We start from the raw sequence: 14,936 nt of genomic DNA, 5'->3' as shown, positions 1-14,936 counted from the left end.
GCGCTAAATGGCTCATTTGGGGTGGATTTTGCATTGAACGTGTGGTAGAAATAAGGAGCGCGTTGTAACAAGAACCACGTGTGGCACTGAAATAATTAGTGCAGCGCAGTTATTATAAGGGTTAAATAAGAACTCGACGTTAATTTAGATTTTATACACCCACATTATCAAGAACAATCACCGACCTGCAAACAGCCTAGCTAATGAAATTAGAAGTTAAACACGTGTCACTTGATGGCTTACGTCATATGTCTTCTTTGAACAGGTGAAATAGATTCGATCGGCGCTTGGAATCTTTCCGTACAATACAGATTTTCATATTCTAGTTGTATATAATTTAGTCTTCATTGCTGACGTTATTGGGATATTTTTTGAGCAATCCAAAGAAATATTCCAAGATACTTTCGGTCGACGACTGTTTATACGCCATACTTAGTTATTAATGTAATAACAAGACTTTCAGTTGCTGTTTGAAAGCTAATAATGTTACGCGCTAATAATAATGGACATTTCACTAATTTCGTTTGATCTTCCAGGAAGCACACGAAGACGAGGGAGGCACAACCGATACCGGAACAGCTGAAATCTTCCATCCTCACGAGAAAGACAGTGGAGTGGGCAGAACGGATGAGAGCACGCGAAATGACGAAAGCTCGGACCATGACGATTGTAATACAATCGATCCGCGCCATCATCTGTTGAAACAGCTCAGCTTGACTGCCTCCGGCTTTGCCTTCAATTCGAATGGAACGGAACAGGAAAGTGGTGACACTTCACGAGATGATGGCCAGTTTCACGAAGATGTCATGGATCACAAGTGCGCCAGTACCAGCACGAGCAGCTTAGTGGAGCAGCCAGAACAAGCCGCGCTCTCTCGAGTGCAGTCCGATGCTAGTCTCGATCGCGAAATGGCCCTGCTCAATCAAGAGATGCAAACGATCCAGCTGGAATGCGAGTCGCTGGTGAACAGACACATGCAGGAGCAGAAGCAGCAGTGGTTCAGGTGCCAAGCGGGACATTCCTACGTGGCCATCGGCGACGTCAATCAAAAAAGGTCTCCCGAGTCCCAGCCCCGTCATCAGATGGACCGCAGAGAAAGCATCGAAAGGTGGGTGAGAAGCATGGCGTTTGAGAAACGCCACAAAGCCTTAGCCCGAGTGTCGGAGGACAAAGAACGCGATTCCTCGAGTGCCTACAACACGGGCGAGAGCTCGCGAAGTACACCGCTCACTCTTGAACTCAGTCCATTGCCGCAGTCGGAACGAACGATGGGAGACTTCCACGGCTCTATGATGTCGTTGGTCTCTCCGAAGCTGGTAGACAAGAGCACCCAACTTAGAGAATCGGATGTGGCCAGTGTGGTGAGTTGTGACACTTGTCGTTACTGCCGCGTTTTAGCCCAAAGTGACAGAGACGAAAGGCTTCCTTCGTCGCCGCCGGACCATTTCCCAAGAAGCAGCGGAAGGAAACTGACGTTCAGTATTCCGGATGAGCAGTACGGCGAGAGACAAAGGAACCGCAACTACGTCAAGTTCTATCCGTGCACAACGATGTATACGAACCAGGCCAACTTACAGCACACGATTTGGCTGCAGCAGCAACTATTCCGTCAAGCACTGGCTCAGCAGCAGTATCGCCAAACAGTTGACCAACCACTGCCCACGTGTGCTCCTCTAGCGTCCAAACACTATCCATTCCCGCATCCCACTCCACCACGACCTGTGTTTCCTGCTGATGCTCACTTTTTCAGTTCCTCCAGGTACTCCGGTCTGTGTACGGTGAAAGAGGACGACAGCGAAATGAAAATGGAGTGGAAGGTCAAGCGACGTCCAGACGGAACTCGATACATCACTCGTCGGCCAATAAGAAATAAAATCCTCAAAGAGCGAGCGATGAAAATCATGGAAGAACGTTGTGGTCTCACAACGGACGACGATGCCATGAGCGAACTGAAAATCGGACGCTATTGGTCAAAAGAGGAACGGAAGCGCCACTTGGAGAGAGCTCGTGATCGGAAAAGGAAAGAGATAATGATGAGGGCAAAGATGGCCAGCGTGAAAGAGAAGCCAGAAGAAGACAGTGTTCAAGTGAAAAAGGACGTGGTCGTGGAATCGACCCACAAAAAAATCAATAAAAGAAAGGGGAAAGTGGTGGTAGAAGAGCCCCCGGTGCAAGACGTGTTAGTACACGGTAATAAAGGCCAAAGTTCAGGACCAAAGCCTTTAGGACTTTTATCTGTTACTACAGTATGACTTAAGATTTTGTACAGTTTTGTAAATATATACATACACTAATAGAGATCCTGTATATGTTTTGGTTTCGAAAAATATAGCTGCCACGGTGCTTGTAATACTTGTGAAAGTCTGACTTGTTGACAAATTACCGATCCTGTAACACAGAAACGAATATATTTAAGGATAATATATGTTCATTATATGCCCACAGACTTTTTTTTACTATTTATGTTAATATCTGGATACAAATAGCCAACCCTACTTCAAAATTCTAATCAATTAACTGGCACAATTAAAGCTTGACTGATCAGTCAGAGGCTGGGGGGGGGGGAGAATGTCTACTTGGATGTCGTGTATTTTATTTCCATATAAATAAACGCACAGAGAACGAGGCGATGTGCAAATGATGCGTTACATTCCACACATGAAGAATACTAACGAAGCAAAATCAAACAATAGCATGCTGTGTTTATACTTCTGTGTATTCGTCAACCATTCTCAATTCCGCACCGTTTAGAATAAGCTGCTGAGTAATCTCGTTGTTCTGAATGCTTCTATGATCAACAACACAAAGCCGAATACCTCTCCTCCATTCGATCACAGTTATCGAACTAAAAACGTATGTTTTTAGTTTTACACTCCTTTTTAGACCAGTGAGCCTAACACATTTAACGGGTTTAAGCCGCTATGTGATTATTCCTCCCCTTACGAACAGCTTGACGCGACGGGTCACGGGGTAGACGGTAGAAAGTGTAAGAAATGAGGTTGTTCATGCTGGCGGGAATAAAATCGGTAATATGATCAGAGTAATGTTTGGATCTGAAGAGGAAGAGTGAAAGCAAATCCGAAGAGCGAATGAAAATGCGGAAATTATAGCGATCCTCATTTCGTACTAAATAAAATACGAGGCCGAGAAGTCTGCGAGATTTGTACTAACAGTAAGTTGTTATACGATTTGGATGTGGGAAAGACGATACCAGCGTTATATACAGTATACGCCATACATATTAGTTACATGTATTAAAAAACTGACTAATTTATTCTGTTTCGTGGAAAATCGTTCATGGATATTTTTTTTCCCAGTCGCTCTTATAAAGTTTTCTTATCAAGTATAATATTTGGAAGAAGACCTAAATAATGGCAATAATTTACGACTTATAACCATCAATTATGCATGTCCTTTATGTTACTGTTAAGCTGTTGCTGATAGCTGTTTCGGCACTCCTAGTATCTGAATCCATGAATCGGTGTCATGCCATTCCTCTACCTGAAACATCCCATCCAGGCACCCGTTTCCAAAAACAAAATCCCTAAAGACCCCAGGAAGGGCAACTTAGAAAAGAACGAGCTAGTCTCAGGCAAACAGAGCTTTTCAGGATCAGACTTTACGAAAGATAGTTCAGAAATCACTGGAATAAAACAAGAATCTACCTAAATTTCGTATATCTGGATAAAGCGTGCCAAGATAAAAGCCGTTCAGGACGATGTGTAATCTCTTTTGTCAGCAGTTAAAGTTGAAGGAAGAGAGAAAGGTGATTTAATGTAAAATACGGGTGCACACTATCTCCACACTTATTCCTCATCTGTAGGATCGCATTATGAAAGAAAGCGCATTAAGACGATATTAGATTCGGTGATACCAAACTTAGCTTTTTATAGATATTGTGCTCCTAAACAAATTCAGTAGTGCAACTGAATGTACTGCACTATTCTCTATTTATGCTGAATTACAAAAAAGTCTAACAAATTCGGCATGAAAATCAATAAAACGTCCAAAACTATGAAAATAAGCAGGCCTTGGAAAACTTGAACTGCTTTCTTAATGGAGAACCTAGAAAACAAGTAATATATTTCAGCGATTTAGGCACAATTTTAGTGAAGACAGCAAATAAAAATGGAAATAGACAACAGGATGAGCAAAGCTGATATGGCAGTGAGCTAGTTGAATAAATTTATATGGAAAGAGAAGCCAAAGCACATATTGGTTTGAACACATGCGTGTTCAAACCGATCGCAGAGCAGCGAATAGCAGCTTCCTGTCATGGATCAAGTAACTCCTCAAGAGTAAAATACGACACATGGGTGAGCCGCTTACAATAACGATCTTCTTGCGTTGACCAATTTGAGGTTCGGTGTATCAAGATTTGAATGTTGTCGCATTTTACAGCTCTCTGAAAGACTTGAACAACCTGAATCTCGATCTCTTTAGAAATATGGTCTTTTTTCTCACGAAGTGGTTCTGCTATGACGTATGGTCAAACTTCGGCCTAAGAAAATTGCCTATGTGAGCTTGCCACGACCAGTACAACAGCCTAAATGTAAACAGCAGGCCTCTGCTATTTACATTCTTCCATACGGCTTCTGTAGTTACGTTATAACGGTACCTGGTGAGCTGATGACTGAAATAGATAGGAACTTGTCAGATTTAGTCAACCTTACATTCCCATGGTATTGGCCTGACGTCCCAGCTATGCTAACCTCATAGACGGAGCTTTGGCGAGGCAAATATTGCCGCTTTATAAGCATACGTATTTTTCCTAGTTGGAGTAAATGCAACTCGATCAGTGTGTTATAGATGACGTTGATCTTCCGGTGAAACACCATCGCCTTGCCTATTAAACGCTTGAAGTGACTACTGTCATGTTTCGATTTCGGCTTCTGTTCACCTGCAGTGCAGATAAGCGTTTCTGAAGGCTGGAAGCCAGGCGTACATGGAACCGAATCTAATGATAACATCCCTAAATGTTTCCCCAACTACAGGGTGTCCCAAAATTCACGCAAGAAGTAATTTTTATAGAAAACAGGTTTTTAATTAAAAATTGTAATTTCTTATTGATTCATAAAGTATACAGTATAGGGTTATGCATGGAATAGCATATCGGGTAAATGGCCTCCACGGCTTTGCTGGCACATGCGCGCTCTTTTGTCGAAATTTTCCATGACCGTTTTGCATAAATGTGGCTGAATTTGGTTGGTACAGCGCTCAATTTCCTCCTTCAAGGCGTGGGTGGTCGTGGGCTTGTTGGCATAAACCTTAGACTTCAAAAACCCCAAAGAAAAACGTTCAACGGCGTTAAGTCACATGATCTGGGCGGCCAATTCTGATCACCAAATTACACGACCAGGAAATGACTCATGCAGTAATTGAATTGTTTCTCGGGCTGTATGGCAGGTGGCACCGTCTTGTTGAAACCACATTTCATCCACATCCATATCTTGCAATTTAGGCACAAAAAACTGGATTATCATGTCGCGATAGCAAGCACCATTAACTGTTATTGCCTTACCAGCCTCATTTTCGAAGAATGGACCGATGATGCCTCCAGCCCAAAATCCGCACCAAACAGTGACACCTTGTGGATGCATTTGTTTCTCAACAATCACTTGTGGATTTTCTGAACCCCAAATGCAACAATTTTGTCGATTAACGAAGCCATCAAAATGAAAATGAGCCTCATCGCTGAAGATGATTTTGTTCGAAAAATAAGCATCCACTTGTTGTTGTTCCATAATCCATTCAACGAACTCTCTTCGTTGTGTGTGTGTGGTCATTTTTAATAACCCTGAACTGTCACGCTGTCTTTTTTTTCTCGTTGGCAACACTTTATGGCGCTAAATTTAAATCTTGCGTGAATTTTGGGACACCCTGTAGCTAGCTAATAATTCCTTGCCATTTATCCTGCCAGGCCGTGCCTTCAGAAAGTCTGTAGCAGTGTGGTGGGGGGGAAGACCGTTGAAGACACGCACGGAATGGAGTCTGGAATTATAAATCTGGAGTCTGCCGTTCGTGCTCTACATTTTTCCGGCATCGCCTTCCACGAAAGAGCAATAAATAATAACGGCAATGCGATTCAAATATATAAGTTACAAATATTTTTTTCTATCCAAAAAAAATCACATATAAAGGAAAAAAGTTTACATCCACAGCAGCATCCGAAACTTCAACAAACATTGAATAGCTTGCATCACTGCTTGCATGTATTCATTTCTTATCGATGTTCCTTGCTGAAACTCAACTATCGTTATTGAATTATGCATGGTTCCTGCCGTAAGACGATGAAAGCATCTGCATATGTCAGATCCGACATTCCATGACAGAGTACTAGACATTGAATATCCTGCAAATAAACAAAAAATACTTCAATATGCATTCAAACAGGCTCTACATTTTCTCACGGATCAGGTCGGAAGGGAAGCCGAATTATTTGCTACCGATAATGATCTAACAAACATTGTTCATCTACCAACCCTACCGCAAAACTCCTCATTTTCCCAACTCCATTGACCTTTTCTTAATCAGCTCTCCCTCCAAATGCAGTGCAAATGTTTGATCTCATTTTTCCATGCACATTTCGTTTTCTACAGATCTATCTCATATCTTATGGGATAACACTAAATGAGATAATCTACGTGAATTTTTTTTTTGGGGGGGGGGGGGGGCTTTTTTCCGTCGCATGATGACTTTCCACACTTTTAATCCAAACACCAGCTCTGGGATGTATACCTTCATTCTTTACTTCACACAAATCCAGACCACCTTACAATCGTGTCTTCGCTAAGCGTGTCGACGTAGTACGAAATAAAAATTCAGCATGTATCAAATTCCACCTTCTCTTTTAACCTCGGCTACTGTCGAACATCTATCAAAAAATTCAATCACACTTTGACTACAAAAAAAAAAGTGTTCTTTGTCAAACGGCAGCTAACTGTCTGATCCCTCGATAAGGCAGGTGGACTACTGAGAAAAGTTCACAAATAAAAGAAATTACAGAAAGAAGTGTGTCAATGTAAATTCTTAGAATGTTACTCATTCAACTAATAAAAAAAGGCATCTGAACTGCGAGTTTAAAGTGGTGAACTGATCGCTGTAAACTCGTCATTAGCATCAGCCAAGTTGGAGGATTTGTTGCGCAGGAAAAAAAAAAAAAAATCTTTGATAATTTCAGTTGTCTTGCATAAAATGAAACACTATTCCACATTTGTGTAGCTCCAAACAGACATTTGTGATATCCATTCTAAGGGAACGTGTTTATTAAGCGGGCTTATCTTTCTGATAACTGAAGAACATTTTTCGATATCATCTTGTAAAAAACGATGGCGCCTCCTTTCTGAATTTTTGTAGCTGTTAAACTAAATTTAACTTATTCAAGTTTTGGCATGAAGGAGAGATAAAAACGTTTTTTTTCTAAATTAACATAAAAAATGCAACTATCACTTCTATAATTTCATTCATTTTTGTTAACAAAATCATTGAATAGTTTGCAAATAATAGATATTTGGGTATTGAAAAATAAATTCAATGGCAACTGTATGCAAGGAAGAATAGGAACATGTATATAAGAGAAATACTTCGCTTCCATAATAGGAGGAAGTGCATTGATTCCAATGCACTTTCGGAAATCAACGCTACACATGGAATTTCACAAGGAAATACAGTTCACTGAAAATTTTGTGGTGTACGTTTCGTTGATAAAATCATTTCATGGTCCTGCTTCCAAAAGAAACTAACGTGGAGTGTGCTGATGGATGAAAAGAGTCTCCATTATAATAATAAAAAAAAAAATTGAGGTATTACCATAAATATGAAAAAACACGAGAAAATGCACCGCACCACATCCTGACCGCTAAAGAAATAGTACTTACAAGTCAAATATTTCCTGTTTTGGTCTAGAACAACACAAGAAATATTTAAAATCGAAACACAAATTTTTATATGACATGTGACACCAGCCTAATTGAACTTGTCCTACTGAACTAGAACCAGTGCCAAGGTCCTAATTGGACCTTGGGCATGAGTTCTAGTTCCACCACGAGATGCATGTTGCGGAATGTGCTTTAGGTGGAAGATGATTTTTATTATTGCCCTGTTTGAAACGTTTCTATGTTTGGAAAACTATCTATCCCCACACCTATCAATAAATGTACTATAGGTATGGGGAAGGTAAGGATTTATTCCATTCTTCATTTCTTTGGCATGGTCGGCTTAAGTCGATATAAGTTGACATGGTATATGACATTAGGTATGGTATATGCTGACAATGCCGAAGAAATATAGAATACCTCTAGTACTATTAGTGGCTGGCACAAGGAAAGCAAAAGTCGTCAATTTGCTCTTAGGTTCAATTATGGTTTCTTTCTGCTTCTGGCAATAAAAACAAACAAAAAACCATCTTCCTCCTATAAAACACATAATTAAACAGATAGTATTTAAGCTTAAAAAACGCAAATTATTTCAGAAAAGTATACAAAAAATGCACTTGAATTTTAATTTATTTTAATCAGTAAATAAGTTTCACCAGTTCAGCATATAACCCGTATAGTAATGTTTAATTTCCTTTGTACTCTAAACGGAATAAATTCTGTTGCGATGAGTTCAGTACTTGCTTCTCTTTTTCACAGCCGATATACAAATACGCGTGAAGTGCAACCTTAACCGAATGAAATGCGGTAAGACTCGTTCACACCTACGCAAGAAGAAGTCGCTGACAAAATGTAATTCTGAAAACTGTGGAACCTTGGAGTATGTTTCTAATGAAGACCTAAAGAAATGAAAGATTTTCTGCGAGACGCTTAATGAAGTAAGCGCAATGTCTCTCCTAAGAGGGAAAGATGTAAAACTGGCTCCCACATAAATATCTTCATATTACACACTGAAGTGGGAGCATCAGCTCCCACTTCTCGAGTATTCCAACAAAATCTGTATAAAATATTGTATAGAGCATTTCTTATCATGAAATTTAAAGATGGGTTGTAGTTTTTAGAAAATATTTGAGTTGGTTCAAAGAACAGCACGAGAAGAAATGAGCGAAGATTTGTTCTAATGGTCAAGTTTGTTATTTGAAACAATCTGGCACAAGGGAAGCAAAAGTCGTCAATTTGCTCTTAGATTCAATTATGGTTTCTTTCTGCTTCTGGCAATAACACATTTCAGAGCCATATAAAGATCTGTGAACTCACCTTCATGATAAAATCGCTTATAAAAGGGTCGAGTCCCGAACAGGATTCGAATCGAGTTCTTTCCAACCAAATGATAAATGTTGCAGCTTCAATACGAGCGAAATTGTATCTGTTATGTTTATGCCGAGAACAAATGGAAGATAATATTCTCGCAAGAAAAGAAAACGAATCTTGTCCACCTAGTGATCTAACGGTTGGGGCTGCAAGGAGCAGAAATGCTTTTTTTTTTAGAAAAAAAAAGAGATAGTTTAACTTCCACTACTCTGGATTAAAGCATCACAGTTTGAATTAAAAATAGTATGAAGCACAAGCTTTATATAAAAAAAAATTGTATATTGCCATCAGCAACAATACTGCCAATTAGATTTCCATTTGCTTTAAAAAGGATCTTAATATATCTGGACAGTCAGAACAGTTGAAAGAACAAAGAAATCTAGCATTCTTTCCATAGTTCGCCTTTTAGCCGGCGGGAGCGTCTGCCCACTTTCTCCGTATAATGGGTGATCAAAATAGATTGAATACAAACTATGATATGGGATCTGATTTAGGAAGCCATTCAAATTGCTTCCGATGCCAAGAGTAACTAAAAAAGTTAGCTATTGCAAGAAGACTTTCAACTAAGACAATGAACCATTTCAATGTTTAATTAGGCCTTGGAAATCGAATACACTAATCAACTAATATTCAGACTACACAGTCTACACGTGACCCAATATAATCCTCTGCCTTGCATTTACGTTGATTGATGGGTTATTCTCGGAGTCAGTGAACCAAACTGGACAAGAATCGGGTTATGCAGTAAACAATGGAAAAGATGAGCCTCTGTATCACTAGAGAGTACCAGATCGTGGGCGAGTTACATAGCTCAGTGTTAGTTTGAAACGAGTATAAAGGATATTTGGATTCCAAAGAGTCTTGGTTTAATCTCGCCGTTTCTTCAGCGTACAATGATATTTTCAAATCTGAATCTCACTATGCAATTTTACGGTTCACCTTACGATCCATCTGCTTTACAGGATCAAAATGGAGAAAAACATACTAATAGAAAAAGGATAGAAGAAATTGTGCATAATTTTTATAATGATCTCTGTGCAACTAAGTGTCCAGTTTCAGAAATCATCATTCCAAAACCAAGCAATATACCAGATGTACTTCCAGAAGAAATAGAATATGCCCTTAAGAAAATAAGTAAAGGTAACGCTTCAGGACTTGATCATGTTAAGGCTGAAGAAATCCGACAAGGTGGACCAATTATTTTCAAAGCGTTGACTGCCAGATTCCCTTAGTACTTCAAAGAAAGAAAGATTCCAGAGGAATGGAAGACCTCAAAAACCATACTTCTATTCAAAAAAAGGAACAAGGAAGTCATAAAAAAACTATCGTCCAATCTCTCTACTCTCTCAACGTATATAAAATCATGAACAGAGTAATATTGAACAGAATCCAAAACACTCTCGAAGACAACTCCAGTAGAGAGCAGGCAGGATTCAGAAGAGGCTTCTCCACACTAGATCTTATCCAGGTCATTTCACAACTAACAGAAAAATGCAGAGAATACCGAATCCCTCTGTTTCCTCTTTATTGATTTAAAAAAAAACATTTGATACCATAAAACACAATGCAGTCATCAGTGCCTTACTGGAAATAAATGTGGACCCCACAGATCTTCTAGCTAATCTAGCAATCGAGAAATCAGAGCGAAATAGAATACATTGCACAAAAAATTAAACTTATCGAGTATAAATGATGTCCATTTGTCTTTATTTCCTAACATAAATTTTTCATCCACATGATAAAAAAAAATTAACAAAAATCAGACCACACAAATAACCCTATTTGATCAAACTATAAATATAGATATAAAGAGTGGGGTCCGTCAAGGCGATGTGATCTCCCCAAATCTAATTACCAGCACTTTAGAACATATTCTAAAAAAAATAGATCTAAACGGAGGAATAAGCATAGATGGTGAAAAACTACAAATCCTTATGTTTGCCGATGATCTAGTACTGATATCCCACAACATAAAAGACCTAAAAGAAATGGGTGAAAAAATATACACAAGCAGCAGTAAGATAGGCTTAGAAATGAATCTAGAAAAAAAACAAAAAATGGTTCAAAAACATCTACATAAGTGACAGTCACCTATGTATTAATAACATCCCTATGGAACAAGTTGACTCCTACAATTACTTAGGACAAACAATAAAAATGAATAACGAGAACTAGCAAAAAGAAAGAAAGCTACATGGCTATCATCCAACAGACTAAAAGAAACACTTACTGATCCAAATCTTGACATCTCTGGGAAGGCAAAACTATCTAATAGTGACATTCGCTCCATCACACACATATGGATCAGAAACATGGAACACGACAAGAAAAGAAGAGACTCTCAGAATTACTCAGCGTGCAATAGAATACAGGATTTTTAACATCAGCAAAATGAAACATGTTTGAAACACGGAACTAAGAAAGAGATTAGGCATAAAAGATGTGATAATTGCAGTACATGAAAGCAAGATGAGATGGGCAGGTCACATAGCCAGACTCAGGGATAACAGATGGATATATAGAATACTCAACTGGCAACCAAGAATAAAGAGAAAACCAGGAAGACCACCTACAAGATGGGACAAGGATCGGGTCCACTAATGAAATCTATGAGTATAGCATGGAAGAGAGAGGCTCAAGATCGAGATCGGAGGCATCGTTGTGATCTGCACTCGTGTAGAAATACTGAGTGAAACATAGGTCCATCAAGGTAATTCCGTATCTAAACGACCTTGCGAATAATCATGCCACCGTCTTGCCAAGTGTGTCTAGGAAAGAGTCCGATAGTGGTATGTGGAGAAGGTGAGACTGTTAGCCCACGGTCTGCAAAGGAGTTGGATGAAATTATAGGGATGTGACTTTAGAAACTGCATTTTCTACAGATCTTCTAGCTAATTCAAGCACGAGAAATCACAAAAAATGAAACTTATCGAGTATAAATGATGTCCATTTGTCTTTAGTTTCCTAACATAAATTGACGCTTCAACCACTACGCATTCCACTTGTCTTAGCTGTTATGCACCGAATCTCTTCATCTCAAAGGGGGTGTTTCATTTACGCACACATTCTCTCTGATATTCCATGCAAGAGAGCTGAATTGAGAATATCCATTTTTTTATCCTCTTTGGTTAAAAAAATCCGTCTCATTCTCTCTAGTTCGTTTTTGTTTCTATCGCTCTCGCCATCCATTCCGAACTTATTAATATTCTCTCTTTAACTAACGATTATCTTTAGTCAGATTTTCCTAAATAACGATCCTTGGAGACTAATTTTCACAACTAAAGCAGGCCTTTACCAATAAAAAGTAGGTTTTTAGCTAATCTTAAGTTTAACTTTAAGTTTACATTTCTCAATATTTTACAGCCAATTACCAGTCAAACTGAGTTCTTCCTTCTAGTCTCAATGCTTAATCATTTCTCTGTTAATTTCTGTTAAAATAAGCATGCAAATTTCATTTGCGCCACATCAGTTTTTAATGCCGATGCTTGGAATAAAAGCAGGGCACTTTTAAACTTCCAAATAACAGCTTTGTACCGTCAATCTCATTAAAATTTCAAATCTCTCGAGATTAAAACCGATCAAGTTTTTATTTACACTCGTGTTGTTAAGAATTACTAATTCAACTAGGTATTGCGTTTCTTAACATGCGCGCATTTACAAAGCAAAGTTAACACAAACAATTCAAAAGGAGAAATTGACTATGGTGATTTATAAGAAATGGCAGCACAGTTGAACTCGTTGAGTCTCGAGGGAAAATGAAACAGCTTTGTGTTGACAATGCTGAAAATATGACACCGAGTCGAGAAAAAAATAAATAAAATAAACGTAGAAATGAATCGACATTGAACCAGACAAAATGCGATAGTGAAAGGAGATGATTGCGAGAAGTTGTGCAACGTGGAAGTATCAGAGGCAGAGAGAGCCGCTATCTCCTCCGAACACATCCCTCACTTAATCATTCACAACAACCCTGAGCCGGCGATAATACCGAACGTCGGAACCTCTTGATAGGCATTGCGTAGAACGCTTCATTCGTGCCTTTTCGATTCACTGACCTTTGCTGTTGGTCATTCGAGTCCGACCACCGATCGCATACCCCCAGGAGGGAGTAATTAAATCCGCGAGCTCCTTGTTGCGCTTTTCACGCTGCTTGAGCGCCAACTGAGGCGATGGAGGTTGGCGAACGACAGCTGGTCACGTACAGAGGATAAAAGTTCCCCTCCACAAATGAGGAATCGAAGCCAGGAGTCTAAATATGCGACCATCTCCACGCATCCGGGAATGCAGTTCTAAAAAAGAAACCAGCAGGATTTGTTTCAGTTTGCAACAGAAAATAGTTGAAAATGAGACTTATTATTAGGCCTTCGGGAATCTTAACATGCCATAAAGAATTTCGATGATTGCAGCATTTCAACTTGCATCCCGGGAACATTTTTAGCAGATAAGCGATTGTTGCAAGAAATAAATCGCATTTTAAGAGACATATTTTAATTTTTTTTAACTTTTTGACTGGAGGGGGTAGAAATAATTCTTCCTATATATCACAAAATACATAAAATGGAGAATTTTATGTGAAAATTACGACGTTTTGTATTAAAGTTCTGTGGCAAAAAAGTTCCTTATTATACTTTCAATAATCGTATCCATGCTACTGATTCTAATCTAACACAGATTAGATTCCACATCACATCATTTAAAAATGATTCTTTATGAGACTTTTCCCATTTAGGAAGGGAGTCACATTAAAAAGATGGACGAAACGTCAAGTTAATTATAAAAAAAAAATAGTAAATGGTGTGCATCTTGGTTATATTCCATCGCTAATGCGTCTTACTCTTTCTCCCATCCTAGAAATTCTCAATGGAATCACAGAAGCGGATTACTTGTAGTTAATAACAGATAAAAACGGACGAAGTTCAATTGGCTAAAACCTTTATTAAGATGTCGCGAAGATCACAAAGTATATTATGAGCCAGTGGGTCGTAATTTTGTGAACGAGTTAAGAGCTACCGAGAAGCGTTTAGCTCTTAATTCCAGTTTAATATTCTTGAATTTTTCATGAAGTTTAAAACAGAAGCATGCTAGTATCATCCTCGAATATTCGGTACGAAACCCTCTGTTATTACAAAAATAAGTTAAATAATAAATTACAATTTGGTAGATAAGAGAGGTAGCGCTACTACTCCTGAAATTCCCGCCAATAAAGAAAGTTAACGCATTTTTTGAAAGACAATGTTTCTGTCACCTCACGAAGCTTTTGATGAAAACATTCGAGGCACAAAACCAGAAAATAAGGTTTTTAGCTAAAGTCAGCGTGTTAAGTTTAATGTGTTCATTTTAAAATTAAATTTAAAAAAATTAAACCTCGGATTTATAGAAACGTAAGTTGCTCAGCATTTCCACAAAGATTCTATCGTTTAAAAAAAAAGTCAAACATTGATAAAGAAAAGAGTACTGTGTTATGCACTTTCAAAATTCTTCGGTGTTTTCCAGGTCTTTAAGCCTAAAGACCTGTCGTGGAAAGATATTTCGTTAATTAATTACGAGTGTTCTTCTGGCCAGCTTGCCTTTTTTCCGGAAAGAAAAACCCGGCCATGTCAAAAGTCTTCATAAAAGCTCTTCCTATCGTATGGGATTTGAACTCCGATATTTCGAACAAAAGCGCATCGTCCTCTTTGACCAAACACTGAC

General features: G+C 38.8%; 1 protein-coding gene across 1 annotated transcript in view; it reads left to right on the top strand.

Annotated features, from left to right (window-relative positions):
• Positions 1-2,319, top strand: part of LOC150108852 (E3 ubiquitin-protein ligase PDZRN3-like) — a 152,573-nt gene extending 150,254 nt beyond the window's left edge. The window contains exon 8 of the mRNA XM_090403760.1: positions 537-2,319. Within this exon, the coding sequence (XP_090259886.1) occupies positions 537-2,252 (1,716 nt within the window). The 3' untranslated portion in view covers positions 2,253-2,319. The remainder of the gene's footprint in view (positions 1-536) is intronic.
• Positions 2,320-14,936: the final 12,617 nt, after the last annotated feature.

This window comes from Typopeltis vanoorti, chromosome 2, assembly GCF_054136105.1.
Source record: "Typopeltis vanoorti isolate ZY-2024b chromosome 2, IOZ_Tvanoo_1.0, whole genome shotgun sequence".
NCBI lineage: Eukaryota > Metazoa > Arthropoda > Arachnida > Uropygi > Thelyphonidae > Typopeltis > Typopeltis vanoorti.
The sequence above is the reverse complement of the archived record's forward strand: the minus strand, read 5'-3'. Positions and strand labels throughout refer to the sequence as shown.